Below are 27503 nucleotides of genomic sequence, written 5' to 3' on the forward strand. Positions count from 1 at the left end.
GAAGGAAACACACACTATCTATAATTTATAATTATTTATTGAACATCAACGTTGAACTACAGAAATTAAAACACGAATTGCCTAAAACCAACAGTCACCTTTTTTCTTATAAAAAGTAAAAATAACAAAACTTGCACTTTTGGAAACAAAATTAAATGTTGACCTGGAAAAAATTAGTTAGATTATAGGTTCTGAATGTCGATTTTGATAACTTTTCCGATTATCGTCCAGTCCTAGGTGTAACCCCAATGTCCGGGCCCTTACCGATCACAGCCTCCCAATCATCCCCATCCACTGAATTGGCTTTATCAATGTCTCTTCACTCCACCAATAGTTGTTGTGTGTTGAGCGCGCTGGCGCCGTTATCCTGTGGCTGCCATCGCATCATCCAAGTGGATGATACACACTGGTGGCGGTGTGGAGAGCCCCCCCTCATGATTATGAAGCGCTTTGGGTGTATGGCCATATATGATAAATGTGCTATATATATGCACATTATTTTTATATTATATTATTTTAGATTATTATTTATTTATATTATTTTATATTATATTAATTATTATATTATATTATATTATATTATATTATATTATATTATATTATATTATATTATATTATATTATATTATATTATATTATATTATATACTGTTGTTATTATATTTTATCACTGTTGTTCAATGACTTGCCTTCTTAACGCAACAGGCCAAGTAAAACCTTTAAATTGCATTGCAAAATAACCTGAAATCTAGCATCTTGTGGCAAAGACTAAATAAATGAGTAATTAGAAATGTGTAGGCCCACCTTTTCCTGCAGATTTTCGCTGATTTTTGTCCTATTATTGAGTCTATTTATTTACTTATGTAAATGTGTTTACATTTATAATAATTCAATTTTTAAAATTAATTTTAGTAATATTATTGACTAATATGAAAGTGTTTATTTGGTTTATTTACAATGCTTTTTGTAAAGTCATATATTCTGTCTTTTAGTAGAAATATTACACAATAGACTTCGTTTACCAGATAAATGGATCTAATCGAATTTACATTGTAAACATTAAATAATAGTTAAAACAGCATTATTTTTTATTTCATATGTTAAGTTTTTAGTAAAATAATTATGCATAAATCCAGAGATTTTGTAGAATATTTTTTTTGCAGTAATAGCAAATAAAATGTCTGCAGATTCTGTCTGGTCCCAATAATGAGTTATTAATTATGTTTTAAAATGTGTTGAAAAATCTTCTTTACATAAACAGCCCTTTGGAAATATTTGAAAAACAATTAACATTTTGCCTGTGTTATATTTTAATAAATATGTATTATGAAATGTAATAATTTTTTAACGCAAAGCTGAATTAATAAATTATTGCTTTATACAGAAATCATTTTAATTTGCTTAATTAATATGCATTTTAATATTGCAAGAAATATTTTTTATTGTTATTTGAATGGGAAAAAAAGTTGTGCTGCTTAATTTTTTTGTGAAAACCTCTGTACTTTTTACATGGCTTTTTGTACAATAGAAAGCATTTATTTTAAATAGAAATATTTTGTAATTACTTATTAATTTCTTTTCTTTTTCTTTTTTTAAGTCTTACAAGCCCCACAAGTTTTAAACAGTAATTTATCATTAACATTTATATTGAATTAAGTTTCACTTTACTCCAATGCTTTGTTTAAAATGTAATTCACGTGAAAGATGTAGATAAGTGAAATGTTTCTTTTATGAGCAGGTATATTTTAATACAGACTTTACATCTGAAACATGCATGCAATGATATTAACAACTTAATATTTCCTTTTCTCTACACGCCTGCGATCGGCTGTTTTGGCTTGGATTCTGTATAACAGTGTGGCAAGGTTTGTGTTTCCCGTCTGTGTGTCCTGAGGACTCTTATCTTGTGATCAGTGATGTTTTGACAGTTTCTGGTGGTTGTTTGTGTTTGTGTTCTTGTGCTCTGGGTTTGTGTCCTACTGTGAGTATTTTCCTCATTCTCTTGATTTTTCGTTTGTTTTCTGTTTTTCTGTGGTTTATTATTATTTCGCTTCGAGCTTTTTTTTGTGGCATTGTGGCTAATGCTTTACATTTAAGTTCCATTAATTTATTATTTTAATTTATTATTAATTAATTTATTATTTTAACTAATGCTTTAACTGCGGTGAGTACTTTTCATAATTTTTACTATGATTATGTTTTGTAGTTAAATTAATAACAATTCAGTCTTTACCCTACTGCGATGGACACCCAAGTTAAATTAAATTAAATTAAATTAAATTAAATTAAATTAAATTAAATTAAATTAAATTAAATTAAATTAAATTAAATTAAATTAAATTAAATTTTATTTTATTTTATTTTATTTTTATGTTTTATTTTATTCCTAATATATTTTTCATTGTTTAATCAGTGTACATTATACTTTTAATGTCAGAAATTTGGGAGCTCTTAATTACTTTAATTCAATATTTTTAATAATCCAAGTTAGTCTCGTCAATATTCAGTATAAGTCAGACATTAAGAAAATTTGTCATTAAAGTGAGTAAAATGGTTTGAGTTCATACCCATATCATCCCTGGAGCATATTATTGGCCTATGTGATATATGAATATTTTTTTATTACTAATAAAAATTTATTACATGTTCAGTGGATAGCACCTGAGTAAAACTAATTTAATAAAAATACAACCCTTTACTTGAGATCTTACTTAGAGTCAAGCCCAAATAATAATAATCAATACAGTCAAGCCTGAAATTATTCATACCCCTGGCAAATTCTGAATTAAAATTACTTTTATTCTACTTTTTTTGGAAAATAAGATGATTTACAAGGAACCATTCTGGGAAAAAAGAATGTCTCAAAAAGCTTTTATTTACATTTGAACAAAAACTATAAGTCAGAATTTGCCTGGGGGATGAATAATTTCAGGCTTGACTGTATAGATTTATTAATTATGATCCCCTTATTATTTTTCCTTGAGTATTATTTTAGATTATTAAAGATTAGAACATAAGTGAGAACTGCTAGTAAGCTGTTCTGTCTGAATGTGTGTATTTGATTTAAAGCAGTGTGTCTCTGTGTTTTAGACTACATCCGCAGTGTTTCTCTACCCGTCCAGCTGCAGACAGAAGCCACAGGCAGCAGCAGCAGTGAGCCGGGCTCCGTCTCTCCAGACTGCGACTCCAAACAAGATGTGTTTTTCGAGAAGAAGAAGCGTTCAAGCTCCGAAAACCTCATTAAACCACCCAGCTCAACCTTTCTCAGGTCAGATCGCAAGTAGTACTGCACTGATTTTAATTATTCAACAGAAATACGTGTTTCGCCTTCAATGGTGAAACCAGAAAATCATACTTGAACACAAGATTGACTGCAGTTTCTTTGTAAAATAAACACTATGGGGCAGCATGAAGCTTTCGTCCTTTTCACACTAATTCTATTTACATTGACATATAATGACCAAATTAAGGATTGCTTTCATGTAATTCTTTGATCAACACCAAAATAAATACCACAAAACAACTTAAAGGTATCTGATTTCTAATCGAAAATGTTTATATTTTTTTATCTATATTTATCTCGCCTATTTATCTTAATTAGGGCAATCATCAGTAATGTACAACAAAACACATCCTAAGTAATGTAATTCAGATTTGTAGAAATGTAGACAGTGCCCACTAGTGGTTTAGTCATCTGAAACCTGCAACAAAATGTACCTGGAGCAATGTATGGTACTACTTATTACTAATATTACATGAAGTTTATTCATAAACTAATTTCGAGAGGATCACATGCTTATGATTTATCACGGCCGGTCTCGTATTAGCTAATCACTGTCCTCCAATCATATGAGCCGTAAGCTACTATAAAAAACCACAGTTTTCAGTCCATTTTATCTTTGTTTGGAAGAAACCCCCCTTCCTCCCTTATTCTCCTTCTTTACCACTGATCGGGCGGCACGGCAGCCCAGCGATTAGCACTGTGAGCCCAACAGCAAGAACTCTGCCGGCCCTGGTCCTGCCAGGCCGGTAGGTGTTTCTGTGAGAAGTTTGTATATTCTCCCCATGTCCGCGTGGGTTTTCCCCGGGTTCTCCGGTTTCCTCCCACCATTTAAAGATATACAACATGCATAACAATCAAGCACTTGTCTAGCCCCTTTTCTCATGTGTTCCCTTAGCTACCGCAGCCAGGGAGTTCTGAGATCCACTGAGCTCAGGCTCCCCTCTCGCTCTGCCAACGGGAGGAAGCAATTCAATCATTGCTCAATGTTAAAACAGTGATCATAACATTATTGATCAATTTGTGTCTCTTTTTTCGACTCTTGGAAGCTCTAGAAATTAAAAGTGTAAAACAGGAAAAACATTGGGACCATTGTTATTGTTCACATCCCTCAAAATGGTCTATAATAAAAATGTAAGCTTAGCCTGGGCTGTGATTATTTATAGCTGATGTGCGAAACCAAAAAACAATTTGTGCGGTGGTGTTCACATGAGTTGCTTTTATACACATTCTCATTTTACACACACAGACTAATTGATGGCACACCCTGACATTCCCTCCAGAATTTTAGGTATGAACTTATTGTTTAACTTCCTTATGGCAACGTATACAGCTTTGGGCGTTCATTTAAGGTAATTAATAGTCATGCTATACTTGCAAACAGATAATGGCAAAAACATACACAAATCTTTTTTAAAGCATTTTTTTATTCCCACTTTTATTAAGTGGTTTTATCTAGCATGCACTTACTCTGAAATTAATTATTCATAACAATGAACTTCTTGTGTAAATACATGTTTTCACATTGTACTTATGACTTATTAAAAACCTGCATGAATTTACATCTGTAATTAATTTCTGTAATTACACTGTTTACCTTTCCTTACACCTTATCCCACCCTTAAACCTATCCATACCGCCAAACCTGTCCCTAACCCTACCTCTTTCCCACCACAAAAACACCAGAAGTGTTCTGCTATACGTTATGCATCCAGTAAGTATATTGTTATTATATTTTGATAAAGTACATATCAGTCAAGGACATTTTAGGGTGCCTATTTTACCCTTTTTACAAAAGGTAAGATAAGCCTTTGGTGTCTTCACTATGTGTCTGTAAAATTTCAGCTCAAAACACCCATCAGATTTTTTATTATAGCCTCCAGAATCTGCCCATTTTGGTGTTTGACTACAGTGTAGCTGTTTTTGTAGCCTGTGGCTTTAAATTCTGATGAATTGCTTCTCCCCGCCCACCGTTACCACATGCGTGTCTGCTTCTCCTGCATTATACCACATTAGCAGCCGTCAGTGACAGAGACAGACTCGGATGAAGCTGAAATATAGCTCATAGCTCAAACATAGCTCATAGCTCATTTCTGAAATGAGTCACGGACAAATGCCGTTTGCATTACACACACACACACACACACACTAGTGATAGGTCATTCTTGAACAATTCATTCATTTTGAACAAATCTTTTATGTGACTCAAGAACGATGAGTCCCCTTAGGAAGTGATTTGTTAATTTGGGCGTGTGCACATTTGTGCAGGTGGGGTAGAAGATTGGTAAATTTTTCGAGTCCTATATCGTGTTTGAGTCGTTCATTCATCAAGAGAAAGACAGAAGCCAATCATATGCATTTAGAGCCGGAAAAAGATTTTATCCGTTCATCTCTCGAGTTCTCGGTTTGAGTCTTTCATTCATTACGTGAAACACAGGAGCCAATCATATGCAGTCAGAGCCAGAAAAAGAATTGATCCATTAATTTCTTGAGTCTTTGGTTTTGAGTAATCTCTTTACATAAACCCAAAGACTCAATAGGTAAACTAATCGTACAATTGTTAGTAGTGTAATCAACATTTGGGCAAGTTATAGATGTGTTTTAAAGGATATCGTAACATTTTAATGTTATTTTGTCAAATTGAATAAAATGAATGAAATGACTCAAAAAGATTTATTCATTTTGATGAACGAGACTCAAAGTTCAGAGTCAGTTAAATAATCCGAACCTCCCGTCACTAATGCACGCACACATATACATTATTTACAGTATGTGCATTTAAAGACACTATGCGGCCGTGGTGATTGTAGTGGTTGGGAAATTAGATTTCGATTTTTCTTTTTTTAATACAAACATGCTCTGTTTTAAAAATGTTTTAACTTATAAAACGTATAAAAATCACGGAGAGATGAAAGACATATTTTAATCCCAGTTTATTTGTAAAAAAAAAAAAAAAAAGTTCTGTGGATATGTGTATGCATTTTATTATAGCAAAATGGCACCAGTCAATCAATTCGGTGGGCGGGGAAAACTGCACTGTTACGTTATGTTGCTGTGAGCCTCAAAGTTTAATAAAATCCTATTTTAACGTCAGGAATTTATAACAAAGAGACTCATTGGGTTTATAAAACTCCAACATGACTGTGGACGCACTATACCTACACACAGTTCTGTCCAAACAGCTTATAAAAGAGGATTTTTATCATCGGGGCCCTTTAATGTAAAGTGAAAACTTTTTTTGCTGTCAGAGATTTCAGCGATGCTGTTTGTGTTTATCCTTTCGCAAAAAGCCGCAAAAAATCCTATGCTATTAGATTAATGTATCTACAAGTCTTTAGGCTAATTAAAATCTCTGTCTACAAGGTAGATTGTTAATCAGAGTGTTGTCAGAGTTTTGTGAATGTGTTAAAGGGACAGTTCCACCAAAAATCCCCTCATCTTCAAACTTTCCAAAACTGTATGCGTTTCTTTTTTTCTGTTGATATTTTGGGAAATGATGGAAACCATCATCAATCCAGTCCGGACAGGTTTAACACAGCGATAACAGTGTGTATATGTATGCGGTTATGCTGATGGTTAGCATCTGGAATGTTAATGATGAGACTGTGTTTATGGAGCTGGATTCGCAGCAGCCACTTCGCCTCTCAGCCTCACAGTAAATCAACCATCCTGGGGATGAATGCGCTGAAGCTTGCCTTGACAGCCCCCTCGACTGCTTGGAAACGGTGTTTAATTAACACGGAGGAATGAGGAGACAGGTGTGCTGGGCAGGTGGATGTACTGTGTGTGTAATGAGATAATGCCTTTTACAGCAGGTACTCTCTGGCCGCTCATAAAATAATCCCATGAACACTTTACTGATGACTTCTTCACCTCGGTTTCGGCACCGTTACATATTAACCACGCTTCCTCTTTGCTCAAATGAAATCATGCTTTAATCACCACTTCAGATTTATTTATACTTTGGCTGCTATAGTTAACATTGAGGTCTTAGATTAATTAAATGAATGGGGAAAAACTCAATAACACGTGCGTGTGTGTGTGTCTCTGGTAAATGCAAACATTTACGAAAAGGTAAATTGTATTTTAAAGCGTTAATATTTACAAATCGCTAACAAAAAATTTGGATCATGAAAAGGAAAAGACATTTGTTATAAAGAATGCATTAAATTAATCAGTAAAGACATGTATTATTTTAAAGCTATTTTAAATAATGATTGCCGACGCATCATGTGTCATTGAAGACTGCAGTAATGATGATGGAAATTCAGCTTTGTATCACGGGAATAAATTAAATTTCAGAATATGTTTCAGAAAGTGAACCGTTAATGGTAGTAATATGCATACCTATGCATGCCAACACTCCTGTTTTTCCTGAGAGTCTCCTGTATTTTAAACCCAACACCTGCCACCCTTTTAGTTATTTCTCCCAGCAAACTCTGTTTACATCCCCACCCAACCCAGTCTATAGCTTTTTGGTACAGTCTGTAACACCCCCGGGTACATAGTACAGTTACTAACACCACAAATCAACGGTGTTACTCAAGACAAACATTGCGCCCCCCTACACCCCAATATCAACCGTAGGATTATGTGGCAATAATACTACTGTATTAATCAAATAAATGTAGCCTTTGTGACTTAGGAGACTTACTTGAATAACACAAATCTTGTCAATTCCAAGCTTTTGAAAAGTTGTGCACTGGGCAAAGCAAAATAGTACAATTTCAACTGAGGTGTTCTCAATATGAAAATCATTATCAATAATGTGTGTGCTTCAGTGTTCCAGATGAGAGTCCGACAGCAGAAGACCGTAGCTCTCCAGCCTCCTCTGAGAACAGCGACTCTGGTCTCTTCCTGCTCAAGAAAGACAGTGAAAGACGGGCCATTCTCTACAAGGTCCTCAATGAAGACCAGGATAAAGTAACCTCCAACCTCATGGAGAACCACATCCAGGTGTGTATAATTGTGCACTTGTCTAGTTTTGTGTGTTTGTGAATGTGTGTGAATCCTACAGTGATAGATGTGTCTTTGTCTTGTAGGGTCAAGAGGAGCTGAAGTTGTCTGTGGATCACATTAAACAAATCATCTGCATCTTGAGAGACTTCATACGCTGCCCTGAACGTCGTGTTATGGCCACCACCATCTCAAAACTCAAACTGGACCTGGACTTTGATAGCACATCGATCAACCAGATTCAACTCGTTCTGTTCGGCTTTCAGGACTCTGTACGTGGAGTGTAAATAGAAATGTACATGCTACAGTTTAAAATCTTGTTGATGCACTCATTTATTTTGTTCAAAATAGGCTCAATTTGCAAGTCCTCTAGAGGTATTTTATTTTATTTTTCTACAATTTTTTAAACTATTCTTCCAATCTTCAGGTCGAGCGGTATCAATTTTAGCTTAGCTTAGCATATATCATTGAATCGCATTAGAGCGTTAGCATCTCTAGAACTTCGATGAAAGTTCCTTGATAATGCCTTAAAATTAGTAACTTTCTATTTTCTGCCAGTCCACGATGTAACTATGAAAGAAAAATTATTGGAACTCTTTGGTCATTTTTGAGCAAGAAGCTAGTGGTCTAATCTGATTCAGTGTTCTATGCTAAGCTAAGCTAAAAGAGTTCCCGCCAGACCTGAAGATTGGCTAAATGATTAACTCTACAAAAGTTGTAAAATAAGCCTTTTTCCAAACAAATAGTGGAGGGTTTCTCTAAAAAACATATGTCAGACACAATTCGCAATCATTTAAAATCTTGGTAAAATAAGTGGCTTTTTAGAAATTAGAATTAGCTATGCTGAAAATTTTAATTATGGGCTGAAACTGAATCTTCTGGGCGCATTTGGTTAGATTCCAAAAATTTCATGAATGTTGGACAGATATTTGGAAGCCATTTTAAACCATTTAAAATATAGGACCATAACCCAACCAAAGTGCAGAACTCCTAAACAATTTACTAAACTGTAATTTCGTTTAATAATTGTCTGTATTTCCCTTTGTTATTTTGAAATATTGAGAAATCCAAAATAGCAGACGGGTGGCTATTAGTAAAACAGGAATAAGTGTTAGATAATTTTGTTCTCACAAAACCAGATGAGAACAAAATACTTTGGCTGCATTTACTTAAAAATAAGTAAATGAGGGTGTTTCACACCTGCCTTATTTAGTTTGATTAAATCACACTAGTTCGTTTTACCTCTTTATGCGGTTCGTTCGGGCAGGTGTGAATGTAGCAATCGCACACCAAAAGTGGACCAAAAAATTGTACAGTCCTCCTTGAAGAGTTGGTCTCGATACACTTTCCAAAGAACCCTGGAGCGGTTCGTTTGTGGGGAGAACACGATCCAAACTAAAACAGACCCAACCGCAAAAAGTACTGTGCCTTTTTGGACTAATTCAGCTGCTGTTGTCTGATGGGCTTGCATTATGGAATGTGGAGAAAAAATATTTGTTAACATCACGTTACCAACACTTTTTAACAGAGAGAGATTGAGAGTGAGTGAGAGCGAGAGAAAGAGATGGAAAAAACATTACTGATGAATTGTTGATAATCGTTTTCAGAAGATGATCATGTCGCAGTTTAGCTAAATTAATTCACGCCTCCTCCTGAAGTGACTTGCAACGCTCCTTTGTTGTTTGCAATGCATTAAAACATTGTTTTTCAGCCACGCTTCATTTTCGCAATGTATAATTTGTGTAAAACTATAGGATGTGTACAAACTATATAGTATTCTATGACCAGGGATACAATCAGCCAGCGCAGTCGTAGCTCCAAAATAAAAGGCAACATTTTGTGTTAGCCGGTTTGTTGACTTGCGGGAGTTCCATTGGCATTTTCCTGCTCGTAAATCTGACCAACCGAAAAGCAGTTTAGGAAATACGTTCAATTACATCTGGCCAATAAGTGATGTGGATTTTGTCACATGTCTTCATTTTGATTCTTTTCAACTGGTTTGGTCCGAACCACAGATGTGAAAGCACCGTAAGTCATTGGAAATACTTTTACTCAGATTTGAATCATATGTAAACTTATGTAACTCCCTCAAAATATAGGATATTGACAAAAGGGTATGATTTTTACATGATTAAGTTCAATTTTGGGAAAAAATAATATGTTGCGATTCAATAATTCACGCAAAAAAGGTTTAAATTTGCTTTTTGCATAATGAAGTTTATTTTTTAGATGTCATGTCATTTATTATTATTATTAATATTAAACAATAGATTTTAATTTAAATACTAAAACAAACTCTGAATTTTAAGTAGAACAAGATAGAAAGACAATATTTATTAACAAGTTTAATAAGTTTAATTATTTTCCATTCAGTTCTTTTTAACAAAATCAAATGTTTTCAACATATCAACATCCAAATAATACTATTACATGCAAAACAGGAGCAAAAAGACCAGATGTAATCAGAACCTCAGTGTCTCCCTCCTGTGTTTGCATGGAGTAAAAAGACATCTCTGTTTGTGTCTCAGGTGAATAAAGTGTTACGGAACCACCACATTAAACCACACTGGATGTTTGCCATGGATAACATCATCAGACGGGCTGTGCAGGCAGCTGTTACCATTTTAATTCCAGGTATATGAAAGAAACTCAAAGATTTCCTCCATGCAGGTGAATAAAAAGGACATTGTGACTCCTTTTGTATCTCTCTGTGTCTACTAGAGCTGCAGACACATTTTGGTCCCGCATCAGAGAGCGAGGGCGCAGATAAAGACGCAGATGAAGTAGATGAAGAGGACGATGCAGACTTTGGATCAGTAGCACGTACAACACAGGAAGATCAAGTTCTCACATCTGGAGTCAGCACACTTAGTTCAGTCATATCCCATGATGCGCAGCGGCTACAGCACCCCCTAGGAGCACAGCTGGGACGACTCAAACAGGAAACTTGCAGGTACATAACACAATATGTGTATATGTAGGCCTATTTGACTAGATAGAACAGTTCTATGGGTGGAGACAAAGAGTCTGAATCTTTTAAATAGCTTTGAACATTTTAAGTTTAAACTCAGAGTAAATAACAAAAGAAGATTTTAACATGTTGCTATTGCTAGCAGAATTACTGTAACATGTTGTTCACATGTTTAAACACTTGCTAGCATGGATCTGTGTGGTGCTGGAATGCCTGTACCATGTTTCATCACAGGGCCAGTATGTTTAGCTTGCTGCTAGCAAGTATATTTTTATCTAGCAGCAAGTATATGTATTTTTTCTAGCATGAATTAACATATTGCTAACATGTTTCCTGTAGAATGTTGGCATGAATTTGTGTATGTTTTTACTTTGTTGTTGTTAGCCTGTTTTAATACTGTATGACTAACAAGTTTCTAGCTTATTGTTAGCATAAATAAGCATATTGTTGACATGTTTTACATTTTACTTGCTGCGTTAGAAAGATTTACCACTGCTGACAGGTTTCCTGCATGTTTATCATTTTATTGGCAATAAATTAACATGCTACTGTCATAAATTTTCACGTTGTTATTGTGTTTTGTAGAAGTCTAACATGCATATTAGCATTATGATTGCACGTTTTAACATAAATAATGTGTTTTAGCATTTGTTAGCATGAATTAGCATATTGTTGACCTGTGTTAACATTTAAACATGCTGCTAGAATGATCTAACACTGCTCACAGGATTCTTGTATGTTTATTGTGTTGTTGACAATGAACTAACATGTTGTTGTCGTCATGAATTTACATTTTGCTAGCATAATTAGTAGAAGATTAACTTGGATATTATTGTAATGCTAGCACATTTTAACATGACTAATGTGTTTTAGCATTATATTGGCATGAATTAGCATATTGTTCACATGTTTTAACATTTTTACTTGCTGCTAGAATGATTTAACACTGCTGACAGGTTTCTTGCATGTTTCATTGGCAATGAATAAAATGCTGCTATCATGAATTTTCATGATGCTAGCACGTTTAGTAGAAGTCTAGCATGCATATTAGCATAATGATAGCACATTTTAACATAACTAATGTGTTTTTGCATTTTGTTAGCATGAATTAGCATATTGTTGACCTGTTTTAACATTTTACGTGCTGTTAGAATGATCTAACACTGCTGACAGGATTATTGTATGTTTATCGTGTTATTGGCAATAAATTAACATTCTACTATCATGAATTTCCTTGTTGCTAGCATGGTTAGTAGAACTTTCACATTAATATTAGCATTATGCTAGCACATTTTAACATATGTACACATTTTAACTAATGTGTTTTAGCATTTTGTTAGCATTAATTAGCATATTGTTGATGTTTTAACATTTGACTTGCTGCTAGAATAAACACTGCTCATCGAATTATAGTATATTTATTGTGTATTGTGTTATTGGCAATGAATTAACATGTTGCTATCGTGAATTTTCATGTTGCTAGCACGTTTAGAAGAAGTTTTAACAGTTTTATAGCCGATTTTTACATCTTTACATTTTAGCTAAATTTTACAGCTTGCTATCACGATATAACGTGTGATGCATATTTCTCAACATTCATGATAAACAAGATTTAAAGGAAGAACTAAAATATGGTTTTGGAATGTTTTATGTTGGGAGGGACATGTTCTGTCTTGTCTTGTGTGATTGGTAGACAACTAAATTGCATGTGTACTACTCTTTGAATGCTTTTGAGAGACATCGTTCCCATGTTCTGTCGCCCCCTGTAGGCTTCTGGAGGAGCTGGTGCAGAAGGAGAGAGAATATCAGCAGGTTCTGAGACAAACTCTCCAACAGCGGGTACATGACATCGAGCTTATCAGGATCAGACAGCAGCCTGCTGCAGGTTAGCAAACAAATCATAACACTCACTTACTATGCAACTGTATACCTATTATTAGCTCAGCATACAGGTCTGCCAATGGTTTCAGTCAACAGAGAAAGTGTCAAATGATTTTGTCCTGACATGTCCTCTGGAGTTGTTTACATCCAGTTTAAAGGACAAAGCAAATACATGTTTTTTATTTAAATCTGAGGCACCATTGTGTTTAATCCCTATAGGCAATATTATAAAACAGTGCACATGATTTAATGAAAAAGTAAAACTCTTCAATTATAACCATACATTTTTAGCATGCTTTGGCTCCGTGCATAAGCCCAACAGCACTTGCCACTACCAAAATATTTCAGATGGCAATCAGTTAGGGCAGGGTTTACTTTTAACAGGAGCTGCGAGGTGAAGTCATAATTTTTAGTATGTCACTTTTAATGCTTGAAGATTGAAGGAAATATTTATGCAACTTACTATAGCATGAAAATTAACTTAATTTTTATCAGGATTATTAATGATGAATAGTGTGGGGAAAAAAATGTAGAAATGCAGTATATGCTTTTATTTTGTTTTATATTACATTTTTTAAGGCTATACCTTGTACTCAGAGAACAAAAGAGCTTGAAATGTAAATTGTATGTATAGAGCTAAGATTGATCAAATAGAGAATGATACTGTTTGTGTCTTTCAATTATTACTAATATTACATTCATAACGAATTCATTTATAATGAATTATAATTAGTCATTACTGTTAATTAGTATGTTCATGCCTTATTAAAGTATATTATTATTATTCTTTTAATGATATTGCTGTAATGTTTTTTACAGCATCACTGTGTTTACTGTGATTGCGACAAAATTTAAAGTGGGTAAAAGGGCTGGAAGCTCTGCACCGTAGCACATTGTCCCTCAACGTGTCTTAAAAATATGAACATTTATTTTAACACTCTATTTTCCAACATAGACTTTTTCTGAAAATGTAGCCCTATATATATTTCTGGAGATTAGGAATTATGTAGCCAGAAGTACTTATGGCTGCATTTCATCTTTAAAACGAATGCTACAGGGTGGTATGACGCCGTTTTCTTTTTCACACTTACCAGCTGACCAATTACCTTTATATAGACGGCTTTCCCGCTGTTACCAGTTTGTCCAGTTAGCTCGCCATGTACATTTGGTGGATTTGAGACGCAGAGAGGAGTTGACCACAATGACAGGGTTCGAGTCTGTCAAAGAACGGTTCCAGAAAGCATGTAAGACAAAAACAGAAGCCAAAAATAAAACAAAAAAGTAAATAGCAGGGAGAGAATGTGGAGAAATCTGAAAAGTTGTAAAAATCAGGGCTTTTGTTTTTCTGGATTGTTTAAAAACTTGATTGGGTTAGGGAATTGGGTGGGCGGGTCAATCGGTGCTTTTGAAAACACTATTGGTTGGGTTTAGGGAAGGAGGAGGGTGAGTCAGTTGATTAGACAGTCAGTCAGTCTTTCAATCAGTCAAGTCAGTCTACAACGGCCTTTACGCGAGAACAGCAGTCGCAAATGGTACTCATGAGTGAAATTTAAAATCTTAAAGAGCATACACAGCGGCCTTTGGTGGATTCCCAAAAACAAAATCTGCAAAAAAAACTTAGCTCCTGGGATGTATTTGGTGCTCTCCAGAAATGTATATAGTGGTACATTTTTAGAATGAGCCTGGGTTGCTGTTTTCTATGGATGTACAGTACAATGCACAGCTGCAGCCCTTCACATAACAAATTAAACATATTTTTCAAGTAATTTTACAGTTAAACATTTAAATGGATCCATATAACTTTTCAAAGATTATATTCTGAGTATATTAGTCAGGGGTGCTCAGCCCTGTTCCTGGAAATCAACATTCCTGCAGATTTCAGTTGCAACCCATATCAGACACACCTGCCTGTAATTTTCAAGTGCTTTTCAGGGCTCCTCCAGGCAATTGAGCAGCTCTGATATAAGTATTACACTATCAATGCTGTTGATGATAAACTTACACCAACACTTCACCAGATGGTTTTCAGCTGGCTTAAAAAGTATATCGTAACTTGTTGCTTGAGTAGTCTTCTCATTGGATTCTTTCTCAACCCCTGTTTTACCATTCAAAATTCTTTATAAGTCCTTAAACCTTAAGAAACCATAGCAGGCAAGAATTTAAAATATTAGTAGTGAAGTATTTAATAATTGCAGAAACTGTGTAAAGATTCAAATAACAGTAACAATGAAGGCCAGATTTTAATTTAACAAAAATCTTGTTGTCTTACAAGTGTTAACTGCTAATTTTTTGCCATATTTAAATAAATTTTAATTTTTTTACAAGAATGAACCATTTTATGTCCATTTAAGTCCATAAAAGCTACAATTTTAGTTTTTGTGTGATCCAGTCTATCATCTGATGAAAACGAACACATTTGAAGAATGTTACAAACCGGTAACCATTGAACCATTGGCACCCGTAGTAGGAAAACAATTACTATAGAAGTAAATGGTTACCAGTTTCCAGCATTTTCTAAGGATCTTCTTTTGTGTTCAACAGAAAAAAAGAAACCCAGAGAAAAAAAGAAACCTAGGTTTGTGACAAGTGAAGGGTAAACTGTTGATTAATAACCTCATGTTTACCTCAGGCTTCCTCAAGATATCTGTCAATAGTTTATTGTATCAGCAAACTGGTTTCCACACTAGAGTAGCCTCTCATAAACCTTTAGTGACCCCATTGGAAAGCACTGGTCTAGATCACTTAAACCCACATGCTTCTTTTTTGCCCTAAGCAGAGATGCCCACTACACCCTCAGTATTTCACGTTACTGCACAACCCGAGCCTGACAAGAAGCTGACGGATTGGCTGAAGGAGCAGGGAGCAGACAGCGAGACGATAGACAAGGTGAAACATTTAACACCTCTACCCCTTATCTGTGTATTATCTTTCTCACGCTGGAAAAATGACTCATTGTTTTACGTTTCTACTTATAAACGAACAAACCCCTCATGCCAAGTGCTTGTGGTTTTTTGTCTGTGACAGTTTGTTGCAGAAGATTATTCACTCAGCGACGTTCTCTGCGATATTACTAAAGAAGATCTTCGATGCCTGAGGCTTAGGTGAGAGATTCAGCAGGAAGATCTTTAAGCTGGGATTGAATGTGTACACTTGTTTGCTCCATGAACTTGGCTCAAGGTGAAAGGTCACGAAATTGGGTCATGTAATGAAATGATGTGTATAGAATAAAATTATTTATATACAGTTGAAGGCAAAATGATTAGCCCTCCTGTGATGAACTACTGTTTTTATATATACAGTATACATTTTTTCACATTATACAGGGCAAACACACAACAAAAACAGAACACCTTTTTTCCAGAACACCAGATCTAGGAACAATATTTAATCAAATGTCCATAGAGAAAATAAAAGATAAAAGCATGACATGAAAATATGACACAAGTTCCTTTTTTTCTCATATTGTCATGTTGTGTGCGTTCATTTCCATCACAAGAGTTAAAAAAGCTTGCCAGAGCTTATAAAAAGTCTCAACAGAGCATTTAATAGTATGTCCTGTCTTGTCTCCAATTTAAGATGAGATATAACTTCTCTTATCCAGTGATTATGTGTTGGTGGAATAGGCTCTTACCATTTAAACAATATCAATCTTCTAGCCAGAAGAGAACCAAAGACTAACATTTTAATTTGTCTTGTGTTGAGAGGATAGTTCTCAGGGGCCACCCCGAACAACGTGAATGGGTGATGCTCTGCTTCCACCCCGAATGCCCCAGAGAAGGTCACACATATAATATCACAAATATTTTGATGTCTTTGACAATTCATACATGAGCCAAAAACAAAGACAAATTGACTCCACAACCCAGCAGGCGGGAATGCTGGAAAAGACCAGTTCCCCTCTTTTGCTCCATTTACATTTGAATCCCATGTTCAACCACCACCTCTACACACTGTACTCATACAGTATGGTCATTTCAAAATCTGAATGTTCTAAATCAACCCAAGTGACTTTTTCTATCATGTTTGATATCATTTAAAATGCCTCAGTGCGACTGGTACAATGGTCTCATTCACTAAGAAATAGACATAATCAAAACAATAAATATATAACTTCAGGTATCTTTTGACCACTGTTAAGAGTGTGCCTTTCCTACAGGCAGCACTAAATGCAAATGCCTTTTGTTATTCACACACCCTTTTCCTTGAGGGGATTCTTGGATTACTTAAGGGAATGTTTGAACAATGTTCTGCGCGATTCTTCTTAGCCAGATCAGCCCGTAACATGGAGCTTACACTCCATGTTATGTATATTTTGAAGTCAGGTATGCATTTTTTAATCTTGGATTTATCTTTGAGAATATGATGTCTTGTATTGATCATTTATGAATTGACTGAATGAATTGGCATAATACACATTTACCTGTCTAATAAATTGTGTTTTGAATTATTCAAACAGAGTTCATGTTATTATCTCTAGTAGATTACATTTAGTCTAAAGCACCACAAGCCCCTCTACAGGTTAGTAACGGACTAAAACACGGTAGACGGAGCAGCGTGGCACGTGATACAATGTTTTTAAAGATCCGACTGACACATTGGCATTAATTCATGTATACTTAGACTGTAAAAGGTTATCTAAGGGGATAGACCTTCATCTGTTAAACTTATATTACTATTTGGATAGTATAGTGATTACTCAAAATTACTAATAGTTTAAGTATGACTGGTCTGCTTAATTCTATAGTAATGATCATTGTATGACTAAATTGCTCTGTTTGATAAAAATATATCCTAATCTGAGTAAGTAGGGTTCTGCCTTTTTAGGATAGCGGTCAATCGCCACTGTTTAGTGACCAAGACTGACAAGCTTGTGCTTAAGAGATTGTATACTCAGACGGTACAAGACTCAGGACGTTATAGGAATCCGAATGAACGAGAATGACATAAAATAATGAACCGAAGAAAATATTCATTCATAATCTAAAATAATGTTAAAGGAAACTAAATAATAATCTTATTAATGTTTTGTAATTGGAGTCAGATAAAACAAAGATAAATATATTAATATTCTAAACCACCTCACACTAAAATTGGAGTCAGATATGAGTCAAGTTTAAAGTAATTCAACATTGTGCACTGTAAAAAAAATCTGTAAAATAACAGTTAAATGACTGTATGTTTTAACAGATTTTTTCCGTATACACGTATTACGGGTGTTTTTCCGTTTATATACATTTTCGAATTGCATTGTGGGAAGGGGATCGCAGCTCAGACAGCGTTTGATGGACACCGGGACATATTTCTTCCTCTGTTTTTTCCCTGGTAAGTACGATTAATAAAACATATAACAATATTTTAGTTAAAAGACTGCTTTATTACCTTTTTATCGTTATTTAAAATGATTTTGTCTTGTATGAAGTGCCCATGGAAAGTACAGCAGTGAATTACGTTAATTATTGTTAATAAGATCAGACTTTATTTCATTAAGATCAAACTGAGCTATAAGTGGTTAAATGTAATTTAAACAAGCATTTACCTAATGATTTTTTACCTTTTTATGCGTTTTCCTCATCAGTAAATATGGTATCTGTTCATTTACAGTTGTTTGTCCGTATTTTTCTAAACTGCCGTGCGCGGGAAGTGACGTGACGTCCCAATCACCCACTCACTCCCTCTGCACCTGCGTGAGTCTGACTGGATTAACGGTAAACGTCAGCTTGTCTGTGAGAGTGTGAAAGGTATGTTAATTATTTAATAGAAATATAAATGTTTTTTTTTTTGTACAGTGCATTGAACAAGGGATAGCATTCAAAGTTTGTGACACTGTGTAGTTTGGTTGATATACGTTACCTTTAATGAACACTAACGTCAACGTGTTTCAAACGCTCGTAACACCTGACCGTCTGTGTTTGTTTGCATATTAATAACTAAAGTTAATTTCATATTTTACTGACGTTATCAAATGTTAGCTTTAGTTTGACCGACGTATTAAGGCTGTGTGACCGAGTTTCAGTGGAACAGCTTTGCTGGTTTTTAAGTAACGTTAAGTTATAAGTTAGACTCGCGTGAATTGGAGGCATTTGTAACTCGGTATGAGGGGAAATACACACTCGTTAAGTTATTATTAGTGGTGGGCCGTTATCAGCATTAACGTGCTGCGTTAACGCGAGACTTATCGCGCGATAAAAAATATATATCGCCGTTAATCTATTCTCAACGTTGGGTTGGGAGCTGCAGCTCATGGGTGACTTTCATACTTTGACATTTTAGCGCGGATGTATACCTGACAGGTGAGCCGTCTGACAAACAAGTGCCCTTCTGAATCAAATCAGCAGGATGCCTGACTTTAACTGCAGTTCGGCAGTTTCACTTTAACTCATGAACATTTCATTCATCCCGCGTGACAAACTGGGGTAATAGACGCAAATAAGAAGCAAGAACTGATGAGAATGTTATGGAATTTAATAACGCTCGCCAAATGGAACGAAAAAAAAAACTTCCGCATTTCGCGACGTGTGTTTGTGTGTACAGAGATAACAGAGTGATACAGTAAGTGTGTGACATTTAAAAGTCGGCCTCAAATAGCCTACAACGTGTACCTTAAAGCACACAATTAAATGTTTGTTGTAGTCGAGTTGAACTGTCATTGATATTTATTTATTCACTTTTAAGAACCTCAAGGGCAGCTAATATGAAGATATAAAGATGAGTTGTTCTTCCACAGTCTTAAAATTCTTCAAATTAATTGTCAGTTCGATTCATTATAGCAAATAATACTTTCTTTACTATTAGGAGATCAGGAGTTTTATTTGAATGAAACCTTGATAATAGAGTGAACTACACATGGTGTTATCGCAAATGAAATCTTTTTATGTAGATTTTGAGTCAGTTTTTTTTGCACATATAAGGTTCACTGATATTTTGCTTTGTTGACTTTCAGGTTCTTTCATTTTGGTTATAAGTACATGTTACAGGTAAATTCTTAGATTCAATCCAAACTGAATTTGAATTAATACAGACAAATGAAATAAAATACACCTGGGATTTTAAATGTTTTAATTTTTTTATTATTCACAACGTTTGTGAAGTCTAAATGTAGACTGTCTGAATGAGTGTTATTTTTGTTGTAGGTGTGTTGGTGTAAAAATTGATGCTGACTGGTTAGTACTGCATTTTTAACCATAACAATAATGATTTATATTTAGCATTGCATCTATTGTCATTTTACCAAGAATGTGTTTGCTCTTTCAGAACTCAGGCAGTTGTGCTGGACCTTCTGTACTTTACACAGGAGATGACAGTAAACTTTCAAGTTTAAGAGGTAAAATGTTCAGGGTTTTTCTGTTTGATTTTGAGTGTTTTGTAGATATAATGTTCACTGATATATGATATAAGATTTGCTTTATGTTTATGTTGTCATTTTGGTTATAAGTACAAGGTACAGGTACATTTTCACAGCAATCTAAATTAAAATCTTAAATCTTACATTCAATCCAAACTGAATTTAAATTAATATGGACAAATTAAATGAAATACACCTGGGATTTTAAATGTTTTCATTTTTTTGTTATTTACAAAGTTTAAAGTTTAAAAGTAGACTACCTGCTGCATGTTTCAAACTGAATGAGTGTTATTTTTGTTGTAGGTGTGTTGGTGTAAAAAGTGATGCTGACTGGTCAGTACTGCATTTTTTAACCAAAAAAATAAACAATGATTTATATTTAGCATTGCATCTATTGTAATTTTACCAAGAATGTGTTTGCTCTTTCAGAACTCATGCAGTTGTGTTGGACCCTCTGTACCTTATACAGGAGATGACGGTAAACTTTGAAGTTTAAGAGGTAAAATGTTCAGCGTTTTTTCTGTTTGGTTTTAAGTGTTTTGTACATATAAGGTTCACTGATATTTTGCTTTGTTGACTTCCAGGTTCTGTAATTTTGGTTATAAGTACAAGGTACAGGTACATTTTCACAGCAATCTAAATAAAAATATTAAATCTTACGTTCAATCCAAACTAAATTTGAATTGATATAGACAAATGAAATAAAATACAGCTGGGGTTTTAAATGTTTTCATTTTTTATTATTCACAAAGTATGTAAAGTATAAAAGTAGACTATGTTGCATGTTTCAAACTGAATGAGTGTTATTTTTGTTGTAGGTGTGTTGGTGTAAAAATTGATGCTGACTGGTCAGTACTGCATTTTTATAAATAATACAAAAAATAAAAATAAAAAATGATTTATATTTAGCATTGCATCTATTGTCATTTTACCAAGAATGTGTTTGCTCTTTCAGAACTCGGGCAGTTGTGCTGGACCATCTGTACTTAGTACAGGGGATGACAGTAAACTTTCAAGCTTAAGAGGTAAAATGGTCAGGGTTTTTTTTTTATATTGATGCTTTTATTTTTATTATTTGGCAAAACCAATTTCTTGTACCTATATTTTTACTAAGTGTTTACATGAACACATTTTGCTTCAGTAATTTAGAATTTTGTTAACATGTATTCAAACTAAAAAGTACTGGGTTGATGTGGGTGTTTTATCTGGGTTTTTTAAGCTGCTACTGTAATCTGTTAAATAAACCAAGCAGTTATTTATTATTATTATTTATTTTTGCATCATTTGAAATGTTACAAGTTCTTTATTTTGGTAATGTCTGCTTAAAGTGATAAGGAAATAACTGGTCCACTGCTGAATCTCTTTTCTTTTCTCTCTTAGCCACCTGATGATGAGAGAGACAATTTCAATGTGGGCATCTTGATGGTGAGCCAGCCCTTCATGCTAATTTTGTGACCGTTTAATCTATTTAGCGTCATTGTAATAACATTATTTCAGGATGCAAAACTGGCTAAAAATCAAATTTAAATTTCAACATTAATTGTATGATAGTGTGGTTGATTTAACATTTTATTTAATGTTGGGTTCATTGTAAAAAAAAAAAAAAAAAAAGATTTAATTTTGGTTGAATAAATGCTGATTTTGGGACAGTTTTGTCTATTTATCATCATAAAATTACCATTATTTCAGGGTAGAAAACTGCCTAAAAATCAGTGGTGACTTTTTAACGTTGTTTCAATGATAGTTTGATTGATGTTTTAACATTTATTCAATGTTAATTTAACGTAGGTTTGCTCTCTGGGTAAGAACTAACTTAAAAAATTTGAAAAACTTACAGTATGTATGTGCCACTTGACTTTTGTATCACATGTTATTAGCATGTTATGGAATTTAACCATGGCAAATAAGTGAGAGGAGATGGAAAGCTATGATGTCTACACGTTTTCCTGAAACATTTTCAAGGTCAATTCTTTCTTGTATAAAGATAGTGGAAAAGAAAGAAATGTAAAACAAAATGGTTTGTCATTTTTTTAAATTTTGTTTTCTTTCCTTTATTGTTTTTTTTTTTGCCTTATTTTTGTTCTTGCACTATAATTATTTCTTGTAATATTTGATTAAGTAAATATATTTTAATTTCTTTTAAATTATGTAGCAGACATGTATTTGAATAATTTTACATAATAATTATAATATTTATAATATTATTTATAATATTAATAATTTAACATATAGGTTTGCATACATGTACCCATATATGTACATGTAATATAGGAAAACAGCCAATTTTATATTTGTCACATATTTCAAAAACCTAAATCAAAACCTATATTAAACCATATGTTTATATAGGTTCTTTCCATGTGGATGTGTACCAGACCCAACACACAACTCACTTTTCTTTTTTTCAGAAGAAGAGTCCACAGTCACAATAACAAGATCATTGGGCTGTCCCCTAATTGTGGTGAGCTACATGTTTAGTCTCTTATGTGCTAAACATTATGTAGCCTAAGGAAGCAGCCCTGACTCTGGAGTTTATATGAAGGTCTGTTTTTACATTTTTAAGTTTATTTCATTTTTATAAGACAAGTAAGTTGATACATGTTTGTTGTATTTACAACAGGAGCATGCTGAGTAACTATCCAGAATGTAGGTCCAAAGCAGAAAAAAGAGCACCAAGCAGAAACATACCATCTAAACTCCTTCGATTCCTGTCAGACCAGAAAGACTTTCAGAATCCTTGGAAGATTTAAAGGTAATTAAGCACACCAGTAATACTTTATAATAACTAAACACTATTGATTAATTTATTAAGCATTAGCAAAAAGTTCTGTTAAGCATTAACTCTACATTAATAGACCTTAGTATACAGTTTATAACTACAGCTGCAAATGCTGTAATCTTGACTTATAAGCACATCTATAATGTGCTTAATGATTTTGTTTTTATATTTTGTTAATGATTAATTTTTCATTACTAAATTTAGTATAGCATTATTTACAAACCAGTGATTTAAGAATAGTTGGTGTATTTTTTTTCTAATCATTCAGAATGTGTAAGTAAATGGTTAATAAACTATTCAAACTAACATTTATATATCTTATTATTCAGGCATATAGTAATAGTTGGGCAGCACAGTGGCTAGCACTGTTGCCTCACAGCAAGTAGAGCTCCGGGTGCTTAGGTTTCCCCCACAGTCCAAAGACATAAGCTATAGGGAAATTGATTAACTAAATTGGCTGTAGTGTATGAGTGTGTTTGTAAATAAGTGTGTATGGGTGTTTTCAAGGGCGTACTCATGCTATGCACAGTTGCCTTGAAACTGGAAGCGTGATTGTCTCCCCGACGACCTGCACTCACATTTCATTCGAGCCTGAGCATGCTTACATCATCAATAATGCACTGTTCAGTTTAACAAGTGCTCTCACTCAGCACAGTGGAGATTTCTTTATATTGTTATATCGTTTTAGTTGTTCAATATGCAGTGACACGCAGTCAAATATTTCGCCGAACAGATCAGCCACTTTTGACGCTCATAAACAATCAAAGTCAACGTGCTGCAGGTACTAGGAGGTTTGCTAAAGGTGCAGCTGTTGTGCAGTGAGGGGTTTGTGTCTTTAATCTATGACAGTTTGCAAGGGACTTTGATTTGGATAAATTAATCACTATTACTGTTCAATGAACGCAAACCCCTTACTGCACCACAGCTGCGCCTTTAGCAAACCTCCTATTCCTGCAGCACAAGGAATTTATGATTGTTTATTAACATCAAAAGTGGCTGATCTGTTCGGCGAAATATTTGACAGCGTGTTACTGCATCCCAAGTGACTAAAACAATATAACTAAAGAATTCTCCTCCGTGCTGAGAGCACTTCCTAAACTAAACAGCGCATCATCGATGATGTAAGAGTGCTCAGGCTCGAATGCAATGTGAGTGTGGGACGTCAGGGGAGACGGGAGGGAAGACAAGAGTGCTTCGGCCTGGTTTAAGGCAACTATACATAGTGTGAGTACACACTAAGCTGAAGGAAAATACATGAATGAATTGTAATAGTTATATTTGTAAATAAAGTACAAAAAATAAGTATATAAAGTATATACAATATTTATTTTAATAAGTGCTTTTGTTTACTTCATCCAGTTTTGTAGCCTAAAGTGAGGATTGTATATGCTTTGTAAATCCCCTTATAAATCACAATTAAAGATTCAGTTATATTCTAAAAATGAAATTCATTTTATTGTTTTAAATGAAAAATAAATCTTATCTAAAATAAAATTACTGTACAGTTTAAACATAGCTAAATAACACTGAAATGTTGCATCGTAATATCATTAAATTATTTTAGTGTTGTTTAATCCAGTTTTATGTTATATTTTGGCACTCCAGCTATTCAGCAAGGTTTCATATTTACAGTAATTACATTTTTTAGATAAGACTGTTTAGATAAGAATGTTCATTTGATACTGAGCCTTTAACTGTCGTTTATAAGGATTTATAAATCATAAATAATCCTCACAGATTAGGCCACAACTGGAAGAAGTTTTGTAAATAATGCAATATTAAATATAATATTTTATATATATATATATATATATATATATATATATATATATATATATATATAAATAGTAATGTAAAATCAATCATTAAAGTTTGATAACACAATTATTAAACTGTAGCTGTAGTAAATTTTGCAGCTGTATTTATACCCGACTGCTAACATCTATTAATTTAGAGTCAATGCTTAACAGATAATGAATTCACTATTTGCTAATGCTTCATAAATGAATCATAGCCTGTAGTTATTATAGTGTTACCAGCATAGTTTGTTTATATTACTGTTTCTCTCTTGCATTATTGTTCCGAATATTGTCAAAAGTACCTACACTTTATTTTGAAAAACCTTAAAGTGATTTCTCACCCAAAACTGAATAATTGATAATTCATAATTTACTCACTCTTGACATTTTAAACCTGTATGACTTTGTTTCCTCTGCAAAACACAAAATATCATATTTTAAAGAATGTTGCTCCTATTTCTCCTACTTTGTTCTGTGGAAGTATGTCAGTCAGACATGCTTGAAATTACAAGAGTGAGACAAGAAGATGATGATAAAACTTCCATTTGTGTAAATTATTGACATGCAAGGAATCACCCCAGTTGTAAGTGAAATGTCATTAGTAATGTTTTTTTTTTGTTGTTTTTGTTTTACAGCCATTGAAGTATCAGTATTGGAGCGGAAGAAGACCCAGTTGTATCGTCTGTTTCCTGCCATCTTGCAGTTTAACCTGGTTTCTTAATGTAAAGTACTTGTAATTTGCCCACTTGTCCTCAATTATCTTAAAGCTAACATTTAAAACTAATTTGCTATGAGATTATTTGCCAAGACCTCTCACTGTGTGATTCACATGTCAATATGTATTATTGTGTGTATAACTAGCTATTTGGAATTCAAATGATTTGTATTCATTAAAGAATCTGTTTTAATTGCAAAGTTGTTTTTGTACTAATTGTAAGTTCACAGTTAACAAACTATTTACTGCTTCTTTACACATACAGTATAGAATAAATGTTTTTTTTTTTACTATGGTAAACCATTAATAGTGTATTTCCCATATGTATATGTTTATCCTTACCAACTGCCATTTCAATGCTGCTTGAAGAGCATTAAATTAGTAAAATAATAATTTTTTTACAGTAGGTATCCCATTAAAACAAAGAATCTGTTCATTTTTTCACTGTGTATATATACTATTAAAAAGCAAAAAAGTCCTCTTTTTACAGTAGGTATACTATTAAAACACAGAATCTGTCTGTTTTTTTACAGTAGGTATACTATTAAAACACAGAATCTGTCTGTTTTTTTACAATAGGTATACTATTAAAACACAAAATATTTCCGCTTTTTTACTGTTGGTATACCCTTAAAAACACAGAAAATAACCGTTTTTTTATATAGAAAACCCTTAAATTACTATAAAATGTTTCGTTATTTTACAGTAGTTTAACCGTCAAAAAACTGATATTTTGTAGTTTTTTTAATGTGGACACACTGTCAATTAACAGAAGTTTTCCGTTTTTAATTTACGGTAAAATATTTGTGTAATGAGCTGCCAGTACATTTTACCGTTTTTTTACGGAATTTTTTTTTAGAGTGTGCACTGGAAAGACCGAACATGCAGTGAACCTTCATCCACCAGTGGACATCGTCATTGGACTAACTGGCTGGACCCTACAATTTACATTGAGTGTATTAAAGAAATAGGTTGATAAAACCAGTTTTTACATTTAAATAATAAAAAAATTAAGGTCAATATTATTAAAATTATGATTTTTTTTTTGGATTGTCTACACAGCAAACCAGTGTTGCCCAATGACTATCCTAATTAACCTCACGTGCCTACTGTAGTTCACCTAATTAACCTACCTTAGTTTAAGCCTGATTTCTACTCAACGTGTACTTTTTTTGGCTTTTATTCTTGCCATATTAAAAACTATATTTGTAGAGCAACCCATGCTCTGTTGTCATTGATGTGTAACTTTAATAGGTAGAACTGTCTGAGATATGAACAAAAGCAAGTGATGCATTGATTACAAAAATATTGAACGATTATAAAAATCTTTATTTCTCAAAGATGGGTTGCAGCTGTAAGGGCATCTGCTGCTTAAAAACTTGCTGGATAAGTTGGTGGTTCATTCCGCTGTGGCGACCCCGGATTAATAAAGGAACTAAGCCGACAAGAAAATGAAGGAATGAATGAATAAAAATCTTTGTAATCAACAAAAATAAATAATAAAAATAATATAAATAATTAGTTTAAAAAATCTTGGACGATAATAATAATATGACGTAGTTCTGGAGACTTCCTACTTCTCTGTTTATCTGTCTGATTTTACAGTGGGTTTCTATCGACCACCCCCTGTTTTTTTAAAGAATATGACTATGGCGAACGCGTCAAGTTTAAAAGCATCATTAATTTCGTGAGGTGCACATGCAGTCAACGGAGGTCAGCGGCGCCAGGCGAAAGTATAAATCAGCCTTTAATCTTCACTTTAAGCTGAATATCTTACAGTCT

General features: G+C 33.8%; 1 protein-coding gene and 1 long non-coding RNA gene across 26 annotated transcripts in view; both read left to right on the plus strand.

Annotated features, from left to right (window-relative positions):
• Positions 1 to 27503, plus strand: part of map3k15 (mitogen-activated protein kinase kinase kinase 15) — an 81951-nt gene that overhangs the window by 42010 nt on the left and 12438 nt on the right. For 6 of the 16 annotated variants that reach the window (XM_073940827.1, XM_073940822.1, XM_068219087.2 and 3 more), the window contains 8 exons: positions 3089 to 3266; positions 8060 to 8234; positions 8321 to 8506; positions 10763 to 10868; positions 10956 to 11187; positions 12975 to 13090; positions 15863 to 15972; positions 16111 to 16187. In XM_073940827.1, coding sequence (XP_073796928.1) covers positions 3089 to 3266; positions 8060 to 8234; positions 8321 to 8506; positions 10763 to 10868; positions 10956 to 11187; positions 12975 to 13090; positions 15863 to 15972; positions 16111 to 16187 — 1180 coding nt within the window. Of the gene's footprint in view, positions 1 to 3070; positions 3267 to 8059; positions 8235 to 8320; positions 8507 to 10762; positions 10869 to 10955; positions 11188 to 12974; positions 13091 to 15859; positions 15973 to 16110; positions 16188 to 27503 lie in introns of all 16 variants that reach the window. The other 10 variants (XM_073940821.1, XM_021473794.3, XM_073940823.1 and 7 more) reach the window with 3 other exon arrangements.
• LOC141375066 (uncharacterized) lies at positions 18331 to 25921 on the plus strand. 10 transcript variants are annotated; one of them, XR_012399416.1, is made up of 14 exons: positions 18331 to 18408; positions 18688 to 18824; positions 20027 to 20060; positions 20217 to 20246; positions 20338 to 20407; positions 20732 to 20761; positions 20858 to 20927; positions 21013 to 21040; positions 21247 to 21276; positions 21384 to 21453; positions 21809 to 21853; positions 22837 to 22970; positions 23049 to 23180; positions 25642 to 25921. It is a non-coding gene; the product is annotated as an uncharacterized lncRNA (long non-coding RNA). The 10 variants fall into 10 exon arrangements; XR_012399422.1 differs by having other exon boundaries at positions 22840 to 22970; XR_012399417.1 differs by lacking the exon at positions 20217 to 20246.

Source organism: Danio rerio, chromosome 24, assembly GCF_049306965.1.
Source record: "Danio rerio strain Tuebingen ecotype United States chromosome 24, GRCz12tu, whole genome shotgun sequence".
NCBI lineage: Eukaryota > Metazoa > Chordata > Actinopteri > Cypriniformes > Danionidae > Danio > Danio rerio.